Here is a 21,522-nt window from a genome sequence, read left to right as displayed (position 1 = left end):
AATCATTAGGGGTATTAAATGATGACTCTATGCTTAGCTTCAATAAATGCGTAAATCAAAAATACATTTGTAGATGAATAAAACTATTGAGTCTTGACTCTTGTTCAGCTTTTTTTCTTGGCTGAAAATTTGTTTTGTTCCATTCAACCACATAAAAATCTAGATATTTCATCTATATTAAGATATAGATGAGGCATTATCCTTTTTTGTACACATTTTTCTTTGGTAGACAACATTTTAAATATTGTAGCTTTTGTTTTTTAAACCAAGACCTACGTTGTTAAATTCTGAAAAGTGCAGTTTTCAATGTGCAAGTGCATTCTGGTTCACATATAGATTTGAGAACTGTGAAATTAACTTTTTTTTTGGTAAAAGTTCAAACAAAGCAAATGTCTCCTATGAAAGACTTGCCCTTGGAGAATTGAGGTTTGTGTAAATTCTCCTTTCAGAATAATCCATGGCTATTTGCCTCTCACCCAAAGGCCAGGAATGGAAGGTTGTCAGTCTAATATTCAGAACAAAAGGATACTTTGCCCGAACTACTCGCAAATCTGAGCTCTGACCAGGTATGCCTCATGCAACCTATATTGATAGAAATTATCTCTCTCTTTTTAAAAGAATTATTGCCTTTTTGCTCTGAAGATATATCCATATACACGCATACATGCATCCTTAAAATAATCTAATCTAATCTGGCAGATGATTTGGGATTATTCTTCCTAGAATTTTCTCTCATTGGTGAAAAGTGAAATATTCTGTTACAGCTGTATAATATCTCAGCAACTAATAGTAATATTGTTAATATTAATGTTCTTTTAATTTAGTTTTAATAGTAATTGTGGTTGTCCTATTCATCTTTTAGTTGCCCAGAATCAGTGTCACTTAAAAACTTATAGGGTGCAGTGGTTAAAGGCATCAGGCCAGGAAGTGGGAGACTGTGAGTTCTAATTCCACCTTAGGCACAAAGCCAACTTTGTGACCCTGGGCCAGTCACACTCTCTCAGCCTAGGAAGCAGGCAGTGGCAAACCACTTTCTAAGCCTTGCCAACAAGAAAACTGCAGGAACTTGTCCAGGCAATCTCCAAGAGTCAACAAATGCCTTAAAGGCATAAAAATAAAATATTAATAATAAATCTATGTAATAAATGAATGAAATAATATGTCAGCTCAGAATGAAATGCATGCTGTCATGTACATGAATAAGCATCAGAATACAGGACAAATACATTACCGTCTCATTATATTTGGGCATTGGGTGTGTGTGTGTATATATATATATATATATATATATATATATATATATATATATATATATATATATATATATATGTAGGTCTTTGGTTGTTCGGGTTTTCTCCCGTGTAAATTTGGAAATGTCTTGGCAACGTTTCGACGAAGTCTCATTCGTCATCTTCAGGCTTCAGCTTCGTGCTTCTGGGAGCAATGTGTGATCGCAGCTGTTTCTTCCTTTTAACTGCTACTGGGGGTTTGAACTGATTGGGATATATATATATATATGGGTGTATGTGTGTGTCAACATTTTTCTTTCTTGTGAGAAACACTTTTGTTCCTGGGACATAAAATCTAATCAATATGCCCATTTTAACAATGCTCATTGTTGTTTACAGAACATTCTTAAAAATCCATGCAAAAATCTTCTTTTCCTTCTTCTATTATAGTGTACAAAGCAAACCTTATATCAGCTTATAAATCCCCATAAAACACTTCAACTGGAGCCCTTTATTGGGGCCCTCTGCCTGTTTGACCAATCCATCGCTATTTATTTCATCCTAGCAAATGATCCAAAGAAGGTGCTTCCCTAGTTTCTGGGAAAATACCACAATTTTCCAGGCTTGTTTTTTTCCCCAATCTTAAAAATCTTGCCATAGAAAACATTGTCATGAAGTCAAAAACTTGCATTTCAGGTTTCTTAAAAAACATATAATGAAATAATTCAAATAATAATAACTCAAAATGGCTGAGAGCAATGATTTTCAAGAAAATAGTACTAGCAATAGCACTTATATACCGCTCCATAGTGTTTTACAGCACTCTCTTGAGAGGTTTATGGAGTCAGCATATTGTCCCCTGACAATCCGGGTCCTAATTTTGCTGACCTCGGAAGGATGGAATGCTGAGTCAACCTTGAGTCGTTCATAATTGAATTCCAGACTGTGGGCATAGTTAGCCTGCAATGTTGCATTCTAACCACTGGGCCACCAGGGTGCCAATATTTGTCATACCTTGTATGGAGTTGTTATACCTTGTAGAAGCTTAGTAATGGAAAATGATCCATATATAAAGTGTTTTCATATTTTAATATTAGGTTTTCATCAAAGATAAGCCACGTAGAAAATATATAAGTGCTAAGTAAATTCAGTAAACCAATTAAATTGTCTTCATTTGATTACAGCAGTGCTTGATGTAACAGGGGCTTCTGTCAGTAAAATAGAGGAAGAGGCAAGCTTCAAAGTTTTCTCCTCTTCCCAAATCTCTTTAAGATTGGGGGACAATCTTCTAGAACAACATGGAGAATGCAGGAAGAGGGCAATTACTGACAATTACATTCTTTTTCCACTGATGAGGCTTCTGCTGAATCAGAGAACCTCCTGCCTGTGAAGGGACACTAATTGGATGCAATTCTAAATCAATAAGTACTTTTCTACCACACTGTCCATCTGATACATAGTTATTTGCTATCTCTGTACTTGACTCACCTTTTATTTACCATTGCAAACAGTGTAATGGCTCTATTTAATGGGTTATTATGTATATATTCCTTCCATTAGGATTATGTGTACCATTTTGTAAGTGCAGTCTGCGAATGGACAGTAGCCTTCAGCTTTGTGTTCTTCTTCTTAACATATATCAGAGACTTTCAGGTAAGCATGCCCGACTATCAGAATGGCAAAATTCACTGACGTAATTCATGTAGTAAGGGATTTGCAACAGGGGTGAAATTCACTTACCTTCCCTACTGGTTTGCAAATGTGTGCACGCCGCATGCACGCTCGCTTTGCTTGCACGCAGCAGCATCCATGCATGCGCAAAGCCTTCTGCGCATGCGCAAAGGCTTAAAATCATCGCAAAAAAGCATCAACATGATGCCCGCACGGGTGGGCGGAGCCTCCCGCACCTGCCACTACCGGTTCGCCTGAGCCGGATAGAACTGGCTGAATTTCACTCCTGATTTGTAACCAAGCAAACCTGCTTGCAAATCCCTCACGGCCCATAGGTTGCAGACCCCTGGTGTAGCCTCTTTATAGAGAGACTGATAGTTGGAAATTGCATCTCTAAGTACTTGTCTGAGCTGAAGCCCAGTGGCTAATGTACTAGCCACTCATCTGCAAAGAATATGTGGACTTACTAGAACATGAGGTTTTTTTAGAGATTTTGAAAGTTGGGAGAACGGGTAAAGCCCTAATGTTTCAGAAATTTTCAAAGTGATTTTTGGCCAGGGATTATTGCAGAATAGAAAGAAGGGGGGAAAGAAACAATGGCTGAGTTCACCTAATTCATTTAGCTTAATTTGGTTCAAGTAATAAAGCCTGAAAAATAAAATGAAGCTAAAGCTAACCAAACTAACAAGCTGTGTGTATGTAGCTGTTAGATCTTGAAGTGATCTAGTTAAGTCATCTTTCATGCCACATTTTTTAGAATAAATATTTCTGAAAAGTTAACAGACATATTTAGATCTCATTAATAGTGTTAGTACAGAAATATAATTTTATGTCATTTTATTCTATTTGATACATTTATGCGTTAAATTATTGTATTTTATCCTGTAACTACTGTATTTTACCCTACTCTACCCTATTTACCCTATTTGTATAGGATTTTATTGGTAATACCTGTTTGAACCTGTTTGTACTTTTATATGGCCTATAGGCTAATCGATAAAGCTAATCTAATCTAGTCTAGAAGAAATGTTTCTGAAAAGTTAACACCCATATTTAGATCTCATTAATAATATACAGAAATGTATATTAGTGGGACTGGGGTGTATTACATGTAGTCCTCACTTACCGACTGCCTCATTCAGCAACCATTCAAAGTTACTGTGGTCCTGTCCCTCAGTCACAAGACATAAAACAATATGTCTTGTGCCTGACATATTGTTTTATGTCCTATTCCCCTTGCAGAGCAGAGAGTTTGGAAAGAAAGGGATTAAAAGAGAGTAAGCAGGCACACAATGGGGCAGTTTGTGTAGCATGCTCATGGCTGCCAGCATCAGTGCCTTGCTTTCAATATGTATGCCCCATTGTATGTATGCCTGCTTACTTGCTTGTAATCCCTTCCTCTCAGATAAATGTAAATACAAACATTAATTCCCTTCTTGTTAAGTATTTCAATGCTGGGTGAGCCAGATAGTGGTTTTTGAGGCAAATTAGAGCCAGTTTCATCTAATAGCAATAGCACTTAGACTTCTATACCACTTCACAGTGCTTTACAGCCCTCTTTAAGATGTTTACAGAGTCAGCATATTGACCCCAATAATCTGGGTCCTCATTTTACTGACCTCAGAAGGATAGAAGGCTGATGATTAAGGCATCAGGCTAGAAACCAGGAGACTATGAGTTCTAGTTCCACTTTAGCATGAAAGCCAACTGGGTGACTTTGAACCAGTTACATTCTCTTAACCCAACCCACCTCACAGGGTTGTTATTTTGGGGGAAATAGAAGGAGGAAGGAGTATTAGGTATGCTGTCTGCCTAGAATTATACATAAAAATGAAAGCACAATCACGATCATATGATTTCCCGCTCAGAGACTGCTTTGCTGAGTGGTGGAGTTGCTGATCCCAATTGTGGTACCTTAATGGAGAGTAGCTGTATTTAGCCCTTTGCATTGGAACACACAGTTAAGGAATTTAAAATATTAGCAAATTGTTTTAACAATTTATTTCAGATTTTAGTTGCAGCTCTTTGAGGCAGTAAATGCATCTTCCATAATTCCATACTTGGTATCTTCTGTTTACATTTAAATGTGTGCTTTGTAATGATTTGCTGATTTTTGCCTTTTCTTGTAATCTTTTCTTCTAGGGAGTTACCATACAGATATCAACAGAAATTCATGGAAACCTCTGACCACTTTTTGTTATAGTTAGCTGGATTTGGGGGAAGGTGTTATAAACAGTTGCAATGGCCAAGATTGACCTGGCATGAACCTGATGCATCACTCCTGCAAATTGTATAATCATTGTCAAGAAAAAAAAACACGTCTTTTTAATTTTAGGCTATTAACTTTCCTATGTAACCAATCTACTAATAATCTTTTGTATTATAAATACATTTTTAGGGTTTTTTTAAAATAGAGGACCTCTGAAATATGTAATCACTAAGGAATAAATGTTTATCTACTGTAATATCTCTTTCCTTTTTATTCATTTGCTTAATAAAGATATAGAATAAAGAAACTCAAGCTGCAATTCCAGCTACCAATTACGTGGAAGATTCCAATTGAATTCAATGGGCCTTTCTTTTAGGGCAGGGGTCCCCAGCCTTTTCTCTACCCCACACCCCTAGAATACTTCTGAAATATTCTCGCACCCTTTACAAAAGTAAATAATTATATGCATATAGTTATGCATATACACTATAATTTTGAAACTTCTAAACCCAAGTTTTAGCACCCCCGGAATATCGTCCTGTAAGCACCCCTGGTTGGGAACCCTTGTTTAGAGGTCAGTGATGGTGAACCTTTTCGGCACAGAATGCCCAAACCAGAATGCATGCGCTTGCCAGAATGCCAGAAACTCAAAGACCAGCTGGCTGGTGTGCATGTGCATGCCAGCCACCTGGTCTTTGGGTTTCTGACACATCCATTCATGCTGGCCAGCTGGTCTTTGCGTACACTGGAGCCCCAGAAATCTGAAGACCAGGTGGCCAGCACACGAATGCGCTCAAGCCAGCTGGTCTTTGGGTTTCCAGTGCTCTGGGGCACGCGAAGACCAGCTGGCACGCTGGAATCAGAAGAGCAGCTGGCAGAGCAGCTCTGCGTGCCACCTCTGGCACGCATGCCATAGGTTTGCCATCACGGTTTTAGGTGAATGTGCTTGGAAACATATGTCAAAATGTCATGAAGTTACAGTCTCCTCACATCTTCAGAGGGCCAAGATTGGTTCATATATTACATACCAAAATGGCTACATCACAGACCAAAACATTTTACATTTGGTCGCCACGATGTAAAAAGGATGTTGAGACTAGAAAGAGTGCAGAGAAGAGCAACGAAGATGATTAGGGGACTGGAGGCTAAAACATATGAAGAACGGTTGCAGGAACTCGGTATGCCTATTTTAATGAAAAGAAGGACTAGGGGAGACAGGATAGCAGTGTTCCAATATCTCAGGGGTTGCCACAAAGAAGAGGAAGTCAAACTATTCTCCAAAGCACCTGAGGGTACAGCAAGAAGCAATGGGTGGAAACTAATCAAGGAGAGAAGCAACCTAGAACTAAGGAGAAATTTCCTGACAGAACAATTAATCAGTGGAACAACTTGCCTGCAGAAGTTGTAAATGTAAATGTAAAAATGGAAATTTTAAAGAAAATGTTGGATAGCCATTTGTCTGAAATGATGTAGGGTTTCCTGCCTAGGCAGGGGGTTGGACTAGAAGACCCCCAAGGTCCCTTCCAACTGTGATATTATTATTATTATTATTATTATTATTATTATTATTATTATTATTATTATTATTATTATTATTATTATTATTAAAAATAGGGGCACACTATTATGAAATCAGTAGGGTTTAAGCAGGCTTCAACAGAAAAACAGTTGGAATCTATAAATATTTATTTATGTATAATGCCCACCGAAATTATGCCCAGGTAAGGGCAAAAAGACAGTTTGCAGAGTTTTTCTACAAGGTAGATCGATTTTGTTTAGCATGAGTGTTATTAACTGTATTTCTTAGGGATTTTTATAAATAGAAAAGGAAAATTAGTATCTGATACAGAAAATCTATTCTCGATAAGTGATTTTGAGCAATATTTTTATATGCAAAAATCACATTTTATTTTGATGGGGAAAAATGGTGCAAAAACGTTATATGTTGCTAACAGACATAAAGCTGAGAGGATAATAGCGTACTATAGATTGTAGAAATTGTAAATTATATCACTATAGAAATACAGTGATATAATTACTGTACAGTTAATAGGCAAAGGAAAAAATCTTCAAGAATAGGAATTTTGTGTTATTTAGTTCTGTTAAGGCCATTATAGAGACCTGTGCCTAGAAACAAAAATATTGTAAATAGCATTGTAGAAAATTCATAGCCCAAGGTATAACTACATCTTTTATTAAAAGTAACCAAATGACCAAGCAAATACCAGTATTTTGTTCAAGAAGCAGTATTCCAGCTTTTCTTAAACTCAAGTGTCCCATCAGCTGAAGACTAGGGTTCTACAGAACATCAAGGGCTGCATTCCAGAAGAGACGTCTAGATCCCAGTTTATGAGGCTGTATGAATTATCTGTTATATCTTTCTAATAACATCGACGTCAAAAATAAAATTTTACTCAATACTGTATGATCTAGTGCTTATAGTAGAGATTTCTAGGAGTTGAAGTCCATAGACCCTAAAGTCACCAAGGTCAAAAAACATTTTGCTGGAGCTGTTTGATCTCTGATCTTAGAAGTTAATTCTGGCAGAATATTGTGCTTAACCCTCTTTCTGCCATGGTAAAAAAAAGCAGATCATTTATATACTCTTAGCATAGGAGATGTTCCCCAATAAAGCCCAACAATCTAAGCCATCAGGTTGGTTTAGCTGTGAAGAAAAATAGGCAGTGAGGGGGCGAGTCTATCAATTTACTGTCTGTACAAGAGATTATTTTTATTTTGGCAATCATGTTAATACAGTTGTATTTTTCACATGGGAAGCTGTTCTGTCCTCTTTCGCCTCCGTCCAAATGATGGCTTAATTAGCCGGCACTATCAGCTCTGGCAGCAGAATAGCCAGCGTCTGCCAAGAGCCTCCGTTATCTTCCACGACGCTGGTGAGTCACCCAGGAACAAACTTCAGCTCTTAGTCAATCAGTGGATTTGCCTGTTACAAAGAGACACAGCAGCTCTTGCTGCCTTTTATATCTTGTGGGGTGTGGCTCCATGACTCAGCACTTCCTAGGCCTGCCCCACCCCTGCTTCTGTTGTTCCCTCCTCTCCTGCCTACGAAACCTAGGGTCCAACCAAGCCTGATTGCCGTCAGCTGGGTCTGAAGGCATGGGCTGGGGAAGAGTCAGGGGATGGAGGCCTCGTTATCTCTTCCACCTGGCCTGCTTCTGGCTCCTGGAGCTGAGCCAGGGAAGCCGGTGCTCCCGAGGTAAGTCCTGACGGCCCTTCCCCCTCACTTTCCAAGTCACTTTCTGGCAGCAGGCCTGGCTCCAAGTCACTTTCTGGCAGGAGGGCCAGCTCGGGGGGCGCAGACACAACAGAAGCATCTAATAAAGGTTGCATGCATGTTTAAAGAAATCTGTTGAAAGGAGAATGTCTGTCTGGCATCCCTCTGCTTTGTAGATCACTGCTGCTATCCTTATTAGCCAGCTCATATTATTCAATACTCAGAATTCTGAATTGAATTTGTGAGTTTGCACTGTAATCCTGATACGATATTTCCAGAGGCAAATTTGAATGTTTTTCTATCCAAGAATGCTCTCTCTGTATTAGAGAAAAAGGTACGTTCTTCTCTTGCACATTAAGGTAATGTGAAATAGGTCATTCATGTGTATGGTTCTTAATCCTCAAGAAACAGTGGTGGGATTCGGCCAGTTCAGGCGAACTGGTAGTTAAATTGCTGGCTGGCACCACCCTGCCCCTTCCAGGAGTTCCCACGTGCAGGGAGGTCTCAAAACAGGCCCAAAACAGTGTGCGGGAGGAGGGGGTGCAGTGCACCCCACTGTGGCCCATTTTTGCTCCCAGGAGGCTTCAGGGAGGCTTCCTAGACCCAAAACGGGGCCATGGGCCGTTTTTGCTCCTAGGGGGATGCAGGAGGATGAGTGCTGCCTGTCATACCACCTGGCCAGCCCAACATGGCCACGCCCTCCCAGCTGGTCATTAGGGCAGAGTACCGGTTGTTACATTATTTGAATCCCACCGCTGACAAGAAGAGTGCATGTAAGGCACAAGAGTCCTTATGGATTTTACTCTTCTAGTCATTGCTGACTGTAAGGGGCAGTGCTCATCTCAGTCTCAGCGCTGGTCAAAGACATTTCTGCGCTCATGTGCCCAGCATTACGTCCCAGAGCACTGTTAATCTTCCCACCAAAGTGTTATCTATATCTACCTGCAGTTGCATTCTATCAAACTGCTAGGTTGGCAGGAGTTGGGTGGAGGATGGGAGCTCCCCCTGTCGTGTGGCGCTTGAGTCCCAAACCTGGGTTGCCAGCTTTCTAGCCAACAAGCCCAGCATCTTACACTAAGCCACTGTGCCGTCCTGCTATATGCACCTAGGAAAGAATAATTGCTTCCTGATTTCTCTTACATAGAAATGAATGGAGTTTGAATGAAATGTCATTTTCTTTTGACCAGAAATTTAAAAGCCACCTACCATATGGTTTTACATTGCTGACTATAGGAGACACACACCATTTTATCATGCAATATAATTAATTAAAATAAAATATGTGGAAATTGAAGTTTTACAAAACTAAAAGCTTTGTTTGAAAAAGCAATGCACCAGTAATACACACGCACGCACACACACAAGACAGACACAAATTCCCTTCTCACCCCTACCTACCATCTATATCAGGGGTCTCCAACCTTGGCAACTTTAAGCCTGGTGGACTTCAACTCCCAGAATTCCCCAGCCAGCAAAGCTGAAGTCCACCAGGCTTAAAGTTGCCAAGGTTGGAGACCCCTGATCTATATCATCTCTGATCTCTTATCTATCTGTCTGTCTATTACCATCCATTCATGTAGAGATTCCGGGTGTTAAATGTTTAATGTTCTCTCTGCTGCACAGTAGGTGGCACTAAAGGACTGCAGTCATAATGCTTGAATAAGAAAGATTCTCAGGAATGTTCTGGGGAAAAAAATACATGTGCGGGCAATTTGAATTTTTATCAAAAAGCCACCCACAAGACATTTTCCTGGATGACTTGGGAAAAGTAACTGCTAACTTGAATCTACACAAATTAATGTTGCCTTCAAATGGAATTAGGGTCCTATTTCTCTAGCCTAAATCTCTGCTGTAAAAAAAAGCACCAATTTTTGTGAAGAAGCAGTTATTCACTCTGCCTTTAGCTACGGCCACATAGAAAGCGCATCCCCCAGCTACATTAAAATTCTGTATAGAAATATACTATGATGAAGACAGGCTTTAAAAAGTCAGGCCAAATATAATCAGCTTTCTCAGTAGCACACCAAACTTTGCTTAGAAGCACCTGGCCCTAGATATAAAGTTTTGGCTATTTACTCTAACAAATTTCTCTTCAACTTCAGCCACTTCAGCAACTCTTAAAATTTGCATGGACTTTTAACTCACAGAATTCCCCAGTCAGCCTCTGCATACACATCATGTTGTAAACACAAAGTGTTTGTTTAAAATAACAATAATAATCAACATGCTACACTTCCAAACAGTTTTCTCAGGGGAACCTGTACCATCACATCTTTTTTTAAAGAAAGAGTCAACATGCAAGAGAAACAATTAAAAATCTTCACATAATACCAAAATGGCAATTGATCTATTACCTACCTATTGAGTTTCAGGTGAGTCATCACATGAGCATCAATGTGAATCCCACATCAACAAGCTTTCTTCTCAGATGCACTGAGAAGATGCATCTGGGAGGGATTTAATGCCAGTATCCTAATTTGGGATTAGAGCAGAAGTGGAAGACAATGAAGATTGTAAAAAAATGGTGTAATCCCATGATGGCGAACCTATGGTAGCCATATCAATGGGCATGCGAGCTCAGCTCTCTAGGAATCCCTGGAGGCTGGGGACAGCAAAAAACGTCACTTCCTGTCCAACCGGAAGTTGGGAAACAGGGAATTTCTGGCCTCCGGAGAGCTTCTGGGTGGGTGGGGAAGGCTGTTTTCTCCCTCCTCAGACTCATGGAGGGGCTCTGGAACCAGGTGAGAGAGAAAATCAGCTCTACCAGGGCATTGCGTACAAGGGCATTGTGTGCCAGGAGCGGCGGGGGGTGGAGGGGGAATGGCGGGTTGCATGCATGGGAGCAGGGCACATAGAATTATGGGTGTGGGCACGCATGCACGTGACACCCCCCCCAACCCACAGAATATTAAATCAACTCTGACCAAATAAGAACAAGTCATTTTCTACAGCGTATCTATGTTCCAGATTAAAAACATACCGTATATACTTGAGTATAAGCCGAGTTTTTCAGCACGTTTTTTGTGCTGAAAAGCGCCCCCTCGGCTTATACTCGAGTCTACGTCTCGATGTACTTCGGGAACCCCGCACAGGAGACGCCAAAGAGGCGGCGAGATCGTCCGGCGGGATTTGCCCAAGGCTGAGCAGTTCGCCGCGCGGACCCGAGCCAAGCCGGTCCCAGTCCAGCCGAACGGTGAAAGCGACATGCCGAGCGCCGCTCCGCTTTCACCGTTCGGCTGGACTGCGACCGCTTGGCTCGGGTCCGCGGGCGGGGAGCCGCCAGCCTTCTCGGCTGAGGAGGAGGTTCCCCGACATGCCAAGCGCCGCTCCGCTTTCACCGTTCGGCTGGACTGGGACCGCTTGGCTCGGGTCCGCAGTAACTCCCGCCAGGCTGTGCCGCGAGGAAACCATTTAAAAGCCCAGCTTCTGAAGCACGGAGGGAGAAGAAAGCCCTGGCGGTGCAGTGAGAGGGCGGGCGGGGCCGCCAGCCTTCTCGGCCGACGCTTTCACCGTTCGGCTGGACTGGGACCGGCTTGGCTCGGGTCCGCGGGCGGGGAGCCGCCAGCCTTCTCGGCTGAGGAGGAGGTTTCCCCGACATGCCGAGCGTCGGCCGAGAAGGCTGGCGGCTCCCCCGCCCCACCCTCTCACTGCACTGCCAGGGCTTTCTTTCTTCTCCCTCCGTGCTTCAGAAGCTGGGCTTTTAAATGGTTTCCTCGCGGCAGGCGGGAAGAAGATGCTCGGTAGCAGCGGCGGCGGAGGCAACCACCACGTCAGGAGGCTTTCAAGAAGGCGGCGTCCGAGGGGAGCAAGGCCATGATGCAGAAGGAGAACTCTACAATATATAATGCTCCCCACTCCCAACCCTTGAGGGCAAGCCAGAAAGATACCAAGATTGATGATAGTAGGAGCCATCCAATTAGAAAAAAAGATACAAGTGAATGGTTGAAGACCTGAATATTACTATTCCCTACTGGAATAGCCTAATATCAGTTTTCTTCTGAATTTACATTAGATAACATTCAACTTATAGAGCCATCTAATTGATTTGCTCAAATAATAGAAGTTAAAAAATATGCCTGTGCTTTGCCATCTGAATTACTTATACAAATAACTCATGATGGCAAACGTATCCAGCAGACATTTTAAACAAACAGATACCTGTCTGTTTGTTTCTCATAGTCCTTTACCAACCCACCTTACTACAACCACCACACTCTGAGGCGAATATGGCTGAAGGAGTATGATTAGCCCAAGGTCAGAACTCATGGTCTCTGGCTTTCTAGCATGGTACCCTTTAGACCAAACCGACTATTTTTATTATATCTTGTAGGAATTATGCCTGGTAGGTAGGTACAAAGTCTAAATTACTTACAAGACATAAAGTACATTGCATTGGGAGACATTTGTTTGTATCTGAAAGTATACACTTACAACTTCTCCACTGTAACTTACAACTTACAATGTAACTTACAACTTCTCCACTGCAAAAACATATGGACTTCAAATCTAGATCAAGGCAAATCAATAGATGCAATCTACATAGATTTCTGCAAAGCTTTTGACTCAGTAGTACACGATAAACTTCTCCTTAAACTAACATCCTATGGCATCTCAGGACCCCTCCACAAATGGATATCTGCTTTTCTGTCTAACAGACAACAAGTGGTCAAAATTGGCAATGCTTTATCAAATCCTGTTCCTGTCAAGAGTGGAGTTCCTCAAGGCAGCGTCCTTGGACCAACACTCTTTATTCTATACATTAATGATCTTTGTGACCATATCTCAAGTAATTGTGTTCTCTTTGCTGACGATGTCAAACTATTTAACACCACAGACAACACTTCTATCATTCAAAACGACCTTGACCATCTAACCGCTTGGTCTAAAATTGGCAGCTCAAATTTCAACCAGCAAATGCTCAGTCTTACATATAGGAAAAAGAACTCTAAAACTAAGTACATACTAGATGGACATTACCTTACAGACGACCCCATCCCGTTAAAGACCTTGGAGTTTTCATGTCAAATGATCTAAGTGCCAAAGCCCACTGCAACTACATAGCAAAAAAGCTCTAAGAGTTGTAAACCTAATTTTGTAGCTTCTTTTCCAAAACACCACACTACTAACCAGAGCATATAAAACATTTGCTAGACCAATTCTAGAATACAGCTCACCTGTTTGGAACCCTCACCACATCTCTGACATCAATACAATTGAACGTGTCCAGAAATATTTTACAAGAAGAGTTCTCCATTCCTCTGAAAACAACAAAATACATTATCCCACCAGACTTGAAATCCTAGGCTTAGAAAACTTGGAACTCCGTCGCCTTCGACAAGACCTAAGTTTAACTCACAGAATCATCTATTGTAATGTCCTTCCTGTCAAAGACTACTTCAGCTTTAATTGCAATAATACAAGGGCAACCAATAGATTTAAACTTAATGTAAACCGCTTTAATCTAGATTGCAGAAAATATGACTTCTGCAACAGAATCATCAGTGCTTGGAATACTTTACCTGACTCTGTGGTCTCTTCCCATAATCCTAATAGCTTTAACCAAAAACTTTCTACTATTGACCTCACCCCATTCCTAAGAGGACCATAAGGGGTGTGCATAAGCGCACAAATGTGCCTACCGTTCCTGTCCTATTGTTTTTCTTTTCTCTTCCTATATATGTTTATATGTGTATATACTATATAATCTTTTTGTATGATGTTGTGACAAAATAAATAAATAAAAAATAAAAATAAAAACTACTGAAGAAGTTGCCACCAAACTCTATTTTACTATGACAAAAGGTGAAATCTATTTATAATACAGCAGGTGAGTATATTAACTGTATTTAATTAATAGAAGCCTCTTCCTACTTTTGGAAGGCAGCTGCAAGCATTATCCAAACAAACAAGATTTAAGTATCAAGTATAAAAATAAATATTCAAATAAATATTCATGTTATTTTACTTGGCTCTATCTTTATTTTTTACATTGACCAGTAGCTGCCTCATTTCCCACCCTAGGCTTATACTCGAGTCAATAGTTTTTCCCAGTTTTTTGTGGTAAAATTAGGTACCTCGGCTTATATTCGGGTCGGCTTATACTCGAGTATATACGGTACTCCTTCTCAAGCACTAGGTATTAGGTCTTTATTGTGGCTTGCTTTCATTTATAATCCTGAAAAGTGTTGACATCCAGTTCAGACCAGGGGTGGGATTCAGCCGGTTCTCTCCAGATCGCATGAACCAATAGCGGCGACAGTGGGAGGCTCCAAAACCTGCCTGGACATAATGCGCGACTACTGTGCATGCACAGAAGGCTGTGTGCATGTGCAGAGGTGGCACATGTGAGTGAAGCAAGCACACTCACATTTGCAAACCAGTAGGGAAGGGATGCAGTGGTTCAGCGCCTAAGACGCTGAGCTTGTTAATTGAAAGGTCGGCAGTTCAGCGGTTTGAATCCTAGTGCCGCGTAACGGGGTGAGCTGCCGTTACTTGTCCCAGCTTTTGCCAATCTAGCAGTTCGAAAGCACGTAAAAAATGCAAGTGGAAAAATAGGGACCACCTTTGGTGAGAAGGTAACAGTGTTCTATGCGCCTTTGGCATTGAGTCATGCCAGCCACATGACCACAGAGACGTCTTTGGACAACACTGGCTCTTCGGCTTTGAAACTGAGATGAGCACCGCCCCCTAGAGTTGGGAACAACTAGCACATATATGCGAGGGGAACCTTTACCATTACCTTTTAGGAAAGGTAAGTGAATCCCACCTCTGGTTCAGACATACCTCATCTAACTTTGTTTTAATTAAAACATGTTATATACCAATTCTTTGGGTTCCAAACTTTCAATTCTAGTCTTTATTTTCCAAATGAAAAGATTTGTCTTTCTCTTTGGTGGCTTTTACTATTCTATTTATTCTTCATAGTCTTTAGTAAGAATCTTTATCTAAATAAGTGTTTTTCAAACTTGTCAGACTTCCCAAGCTGGCGAGGGAATTCTGGGTGATGAAGACCACACATCTTAAAAGTTGGCAAATTTGAAAAACACCAATCTAAATCTTTCTACAAAGCCATTGGCACCTTATTTAATGGGCTCCAATGCCTCCATTTTTTAAAAAAATAAACTCAACCATGATACCTCCCTACATAAGCCATGTAGACTACTTTCCCTTGTGACACTATTATTTCTTCAACGATAAACAATTGTTCAATCAAAATGTAAGAGAAAAATTACTGAGGTTTAGGAATTAGACTCAGATTTGCGTATGTATATCATTTGACTGGAATGACTAAGTTTAATGACCAATTTTTCATCTGATTTTTCTCCTAATGTGAGCTCTACAAATGCAGAGTGTTCGTTTTGATGCATCAAATGGATTCCCCCCCTTTTTTAATGCTTCTATTTTTTAAAAAAACTTTAAGAAGAAAACTGACATGACAGAACACAGTTCAAACAAAACCTAATTTCTTTGCCATATCCTTGTGGAATAGGGGTATTTTATTTCACTTTTAAGAATTTTTTTTTAAAAATCCATATTCGCTACTATAGAATGTATTTCATTCTAAAGTTTTGTTCTCCTGCACATGAAATTCATCAGCTTTTTTTTTTATTCAAAAAGTTTTACAAAATTTTTCCCCCTTTCCCCCCCTCCTCTCCCCTCCCTTCACAACCCCCCTCCCCCCCCCGACTTCCCGGAACGGGCACAAGGTATAGTTAAAAATAAAACAAACATATGCTAAAAAATTTTCATCCCAACTTAATTATACCCCTACAATCATCAATTCCTAACTTCCCCCAAAAACAATCAAGAATAATACATCATAATCATTCAAAACAGTCTGATAACTCTTAGTCTGATATCTCGTTGAATATAGTCAATCCATTTTTTCCATTCCTTTAAGTATCTTTCTTGCGTATTGTCTTTCAAAAAGGCTGATATCTTCGCCATCTCAGCCAAATTGGCAACCTTCAATATCCATTCTTCTATTGTAGGTACTTCTTTTTTCTTCCAGTATTGTCCTATTAGTAATCTTGCTGCTGTTATTAGGTTTAAAATCAATTTAGTCTCAATTACTGTACAATCCGTAATAATTCCCAACAAGAAAAATTGCGGCAGGAACTTTATCTTCTTTTCAAAACATTTTGTAAAATCCACCAAATTTTTATCCAAAAGGCCTTTATGTCCTTACAAGTCCACCAAATGTGAAAATATGTAGCGTCATCACAATTACATCTCCAACATTTTGCTTGCATATCTGGATACATACACGATAATTTTTTAGGATCTAGATGCCATCTATAAAACATTTTATAAAAATTTTCCCTCAGATTCTGTGCCTGCGTGAATTTAACATTTCTAACCCAAATTTTTCCCCAAGTTTCCAATAATATTGGCTCCTGAAAATTTTGTGCCCACTTTATCATACAATCCTTTACCAAGTCCCTTTCAGAATCTATTTCAAGTAACACATTATACAATCTCTTTATATGCTCCTGAGACTGATTTCTAATTTGCTTTACCAAATTTCCCTCGTTCTGCTCTATACCAATTTTCTGATCTCCCTTCCATCTAGCACGTAGTTGCTCATATTGAAACCAAGTATAATTTTTCCCTTCCTCTCTTAATACTTGCAGAGATTTTAACTGCAAATTACCTCTTTCAGTATACAAAAGATCTTTATATGTAATCATTTCCTGATTCTGTTCTATGTTCTATTTTCTATTGTATGTCTAGGACTTGCCCATATAGGAACCCTATAATTTAGTTTATAAGAGTATTTTTTCCAAACCCGCAGAAGGGCATTTCTTAGCACATGATTTTTAAAGGCCTTATCCACTTTTTTGTCATAAATTAAATATGCATGCCATCCATATAGCAAATCATAACCTTCTATATTCAAAATTCTGTCCTCTGTTAAGTTAAACCAATCACTTATTGCAGAGAGAGCAGCTGCTTCATAATATAATTTAAAATTAGGCATTTTTAAACCTCCCCTTTCCCGAGAATCTTGAATTATTTTCATTTTAACCCTAGCTTTTTTACCTTCCCATATGAATTTGTTAATTCCCTTCTGCCATTCCTCAAGATTCTTATCTTTCTTAATTATTGGTATGAAATTCATCAGCTTTATCTGGGCAAACAGTGTGATGTAGTGATGATCATGCTGGGTTAAGATTGGCCCTCACCTTGATCTCAAGGGCAATCATGGGATCAAAGTAGGTTGTTAAACGCCACTACTTTGTTTTGAAACCCTTTTGGCACTGAGAATCATAATCCCCTGTATCAGTAAGGGAACAGAAGGACATGTCAATAGCAGGAGCAGCATCATATGATGCTAGAAACCAGCCTGACACACTAAATTGCAAATTAGGCAATTAGATTTTAGCTTGCAATCTTTTTGGAATTCAGCCTGTGTGATAGTTATATTTTATGTGAACTGTGAAGTGGTATTAATGGCGGTTAAGCATATCCTGCAACCATATATTTTTATTTATTTCTTCATTATGATTATAATGAAAACTTGAGAGGGGGAAGAAGGATACGCATCACTCTTTAAAGCACTGTTTGTCAACCATAGCAACTTAAATATATGTGGATTTCAACTCCCAGAATTCCCCAGCCAGCATTTCTGGCTGGGGAATCCTGAGAGTTGAAGTCCACATGTATGGAAGTTCAGGGATGGGCTTCAAAAATTTTAGCAAGGGGTTCTCTGCCCGATTGCTGGGTGGCCATGGCCATTGTGGGTGTGGCCTAGTCGGCCTCCTGCACCACAGTGGGGTGGGCTTGGCCTCCCCGAGGTCCGGAGGCTGTCCTCGAGCCTCTGGGATGGCGAAAAAGCTTCCCAAACTTCTGGTTCGCCCTCCCCAAGCCTCCGTGCGTGCCCTGCACTTACCTGCATCCAAAATGGGCCGCGTGGGGACTCCTGGATGGGGCAGGGTGGTCGTGGCCAGCCAGAAGTGGGATTTGGGGGTTCTCTGAACTGCACAAAATCTTAGCTAGAGATTCTCCCGAACCCCTGCGAACCCCCAGCAACCCCTCCTGCTGAAGTTGCTATGGTTGACAAACAGTGCTTTAAAGGATTCAGAACACTTTTGTGGTTATTTTCACACAACCTAATTTGGCAAAGCCCTCCTTCATGGTAAAACTTAACTGACCCTTGGCTAAGCAGGCTTGGATTTGGTTGGGGTTGGGATAGGAACTCATCAGGAAATACTACTGCTAGATGGGTCAGTTGGCAAAAATGGTCCCAGGTAGCAGCAAAGCAAGGGCAAATCACTTCAATAGTGTTACCAAGAAAAAAACCTAGACAAATCTACAACATTACCAGTGCTTGAGTAGAATCCCAGAGAATCTCCAAGGTGGCTTCGAGGGAATTTGGAGACAGCAGAGAATGAAACACACATACAAAATGCACACTTTCCCTCTCATAGAACCTTCCCTGGAGGTCTCACTCCTGCTGTATATTTTTTAAAGGAGAGAGAGAGAGAAAGTGGGGGGGGGGGAGAGATGGGGGGACAGGGGAGGGAGGGAGGGAGGAGTGGGACTACTGGAGCATTTACATGTGATGTTTACTTAGGCCTTTTGATCCAAAACCACAAGCTTTCGTGAATGTAGTCAAGCACACTCACCACCTGGCCCCTGAAATTCTCACATGGATTTTTCATCTGAATGTCTGTTGCTTTGATCAGGAGCCTAATCAGAGAGGGCCAAAGTAATATTCCGCCCCCCCACCCTCCACCCATCCAGCTGCGAAGCAAACACATTAAAAGTTTCAACTTGGCCCGGATGGAAAACTCTGGTATTTTCTTATGTTTCTGAAATCCTGAAAAAGAAAATAATAAAAGGACAAGCTGTAATCATTTGGAGTGGTCTCATGTGGGCTTTTTCTGTTCTGGAAGATGGGTTATTGCACTCCACGCCCACTCTTCTACCCTGAAGGCACAAAAGAAATGGACTGGCCGCTTCCAAGGCCTAAAGTATTTAAACACAAGGCTTCAGAATGACTCCACCGATCCAAAGAGAGATAAGATTTCGCTTGTGTTTCTGAAGTTAACCTGAGATGGTTTTTTTTATTAATCGAATGCAGTTCTTGAAATAGAATTATTTTAAAACAAGGCGGATTGAGAGAGAACTTCCCAGAGCAAATAACAACACAAAACCAAGGCCATTCCTCAACAAGGAAGGGTTAATTCTCTTGAGGATATGCAAGCTTTTCTTTAATATTTCCATGCTTTGCTACTGGGGCACAGTGTTGGCAAATCACCTCTTTTTCCTCTGTACTGTCGTCATTCTGTGTTACATAATATTTGGTTCACAGAGCTTCTCCTAGCAAAGCAAACACATATTGCACACTCAGATGAGTGTGTGTTTTGGACCATCTTGCTACACAGCCAATTTTGCTTTGGTGGCCAACATTTGTGAAGCTCCATTTCGTGGTCTTTTTAATCTTGAATTGCTTGACAGATTTCCTGTCATGCAGGTGTTTTTTTTTTTTTAAAGAAATCAAGATACCCTCAAACCTGTTTTAGAGTAGAATAGACCAGAATAACAGAGTTGGAAGGGACCTTGGAGGTCTTCTAGTCCAACCTCCTGCTTAGGCAGGATACCCTACACCACTTCAGACCAATCTTTTCTTAAAACCTTCCAGTGTTGGAGCATTTACAACTTCTGGAGGCAAGTTGTTCCACTGATTAATTGTTCTGACAGGAAAATTCTCCTTAGTTCTAAGTTGCTTCTCTCCTTGATTAGTTTCCACCCATTGCTTCCTGTCCTGCCCTCAGCTGCTTTGGAGAATAGTTTGACTCCCTCTTCTTTGTGGCAGCCCCTGAGATATTGGAACACTGCTATCATGTCTCCCCTGGTCCTTTTTTCATTAAAATAGACATACCCAGTTCCTGCAACGGTTCTTCATATGTTTTAGCCTCCTGTCCCCTAATCATCTTTGTTCCTCTTCTCTGTACATCTCAACATCTTTTTTACATCATGGCGACCGAAACTGAATGCAATATTCCAAGTGTGGCCTTACCAAGGCATTATTAAGTGGTATTAACAGTTCACGTGATCTTGATTTTATCCTTCTGTTTATGCAGCCCAGAACTGTGTTGGCTTTTTTGGTAGCTGCTGCACACTGCTGGCTCATATCTAAATGGTTGTCCACTGGGACAACCATTTAGATATGTATTTGACCATTTAGATATGTATTTGGGGACATATAACCCATAATATATGACCCCATCTTAAAAGACAAATTCAATCAGAATATTTCTTTATCTTAAAAAGTAGATTGCTTTTATCCATAGTTAAATATCTTAAATCCCCTATGAGTACTTAATGTAGTTGGAAATTGGCAAAAACGTCAAGATGTCTTCCATTAAATAGGCTTCTTAAATGTAGGATATTACATAAGGTCATGGGAAGGCAAATTGTGAAGTGAAAAACTCAGTGTGATATATTTAGACGGCTCAAAAATTAAAATTCAATCAAAAACTGAAAAATTAGTTTTGGCATTAAAACAGGAATTAGCATTCCTGCCATTGCATCAAACTTTTAATTTTGTTGACTGCTGTTATTGTCGCTGTTACTTCATAAACTGGAACAAATAGTAATACATTCCAGCCTTTCCCTGAGATTGTTCTAAATTTGGTTCAGAGTCTTCAAATAATTTCTATTACTTCATTGGAAAATTTATTTCCAACATTCCTGAAATTAATGGTTGGCAGTGGTGAGAAGATTGAAAAGACAGTCAATTGCTTCGGCAACTCTTCCTGTTTCAATGATTTTTTTCTGAGCAATATTGTCTGAAAACCCAAAGGATCTGACATACCAATACATATGAAAAAAAACCTGAGCTCTTGTCCAATCATACTAAATTGGTAGGTGAACTTTCTTTACTGACCTTTATTATGTATGTAGCTTTTTGAACAAAAGGGTTTAGGCTAACTAAATGAGATTCTTCCAAAGCTTGAGACTTAGCTGTTCAGTTTCTGCTCTATAAAAAAAGTTTTATAAAACCCAAAAGCTGGGGTGATTAACTTGTTTGTGTTGATGGCCATATTCCTTGGTGTAATTTGTTCAGGAAGGCATTATAGATAACACCTGATGGCAAAAAGGAAATTTATCTATAGTAGCTGAATCTTTCTCCTGCAGTTTGGTTGGAAATTGAACCGAGTACTGTATTA

At 40.2% G+C, this 21,522-nt stretch overlaps 1 protein-coding gene across 7 annotated transcripts in view; it reads left to right on the top strand.

Annotated features, from left to right (window-relative positions):
- DRAM1 (DNA damage regulated autophagy modulator 1) overlaps positions 1-5,365 on the top strand; it is a 28,258-nt gene extending 22,893 nt beyond the window's left edge. For 2 of the 7 annotated variants that reach the window (XR_009156083.1, XR_009156085.1), the window contains exons 6-8: positions 450-566; positions 2,790-2,882; positions 5,043-5,081. Coding sequence is in view for 3 of the 7 variants with exons in the window: in XM_058190859.1 (XP_058046842.1) it covers positions 2,790-2,882; positions 5,043-5,087 (138 nt within the window). In the remaining 4 variants the exon portion in view is untranslated. Of the gene's footprint in view, positions 1-449; positions 567-2,789; positions 2,883-5,042 lie in introns of all 7 variants that reach the window. The other 5 variants (XM_058190859.1, XM_058190856.1, XM_058190857.1 and 2 more) reach the window with 3 other exon arrangements.
- Positions 5,366-21,522: the final 16,157 nt, after the last annotated feature.

The sequence above is a fragment of the Ahaetulla prasina genome, chromosome 7 (genome assembly GCF_028640845.1).
Source record: "Ahaetulla prasina isolate Xishuangbanna chromosome 7, ASM2864084v1, whole genome shotgun sequence".
Taxonomy (NCBI): domain Eukaryota; kingdom Metazoa; phylum Chordata; class Lepidosauria; order Squamata; family Colubridae; genus Ahaetulla; species Ahaetulla prasina.
Note: the sequence above shows the minus strand (reverse complement) of the source record. Positions and strands in the feature narration are given on the sequence as shown.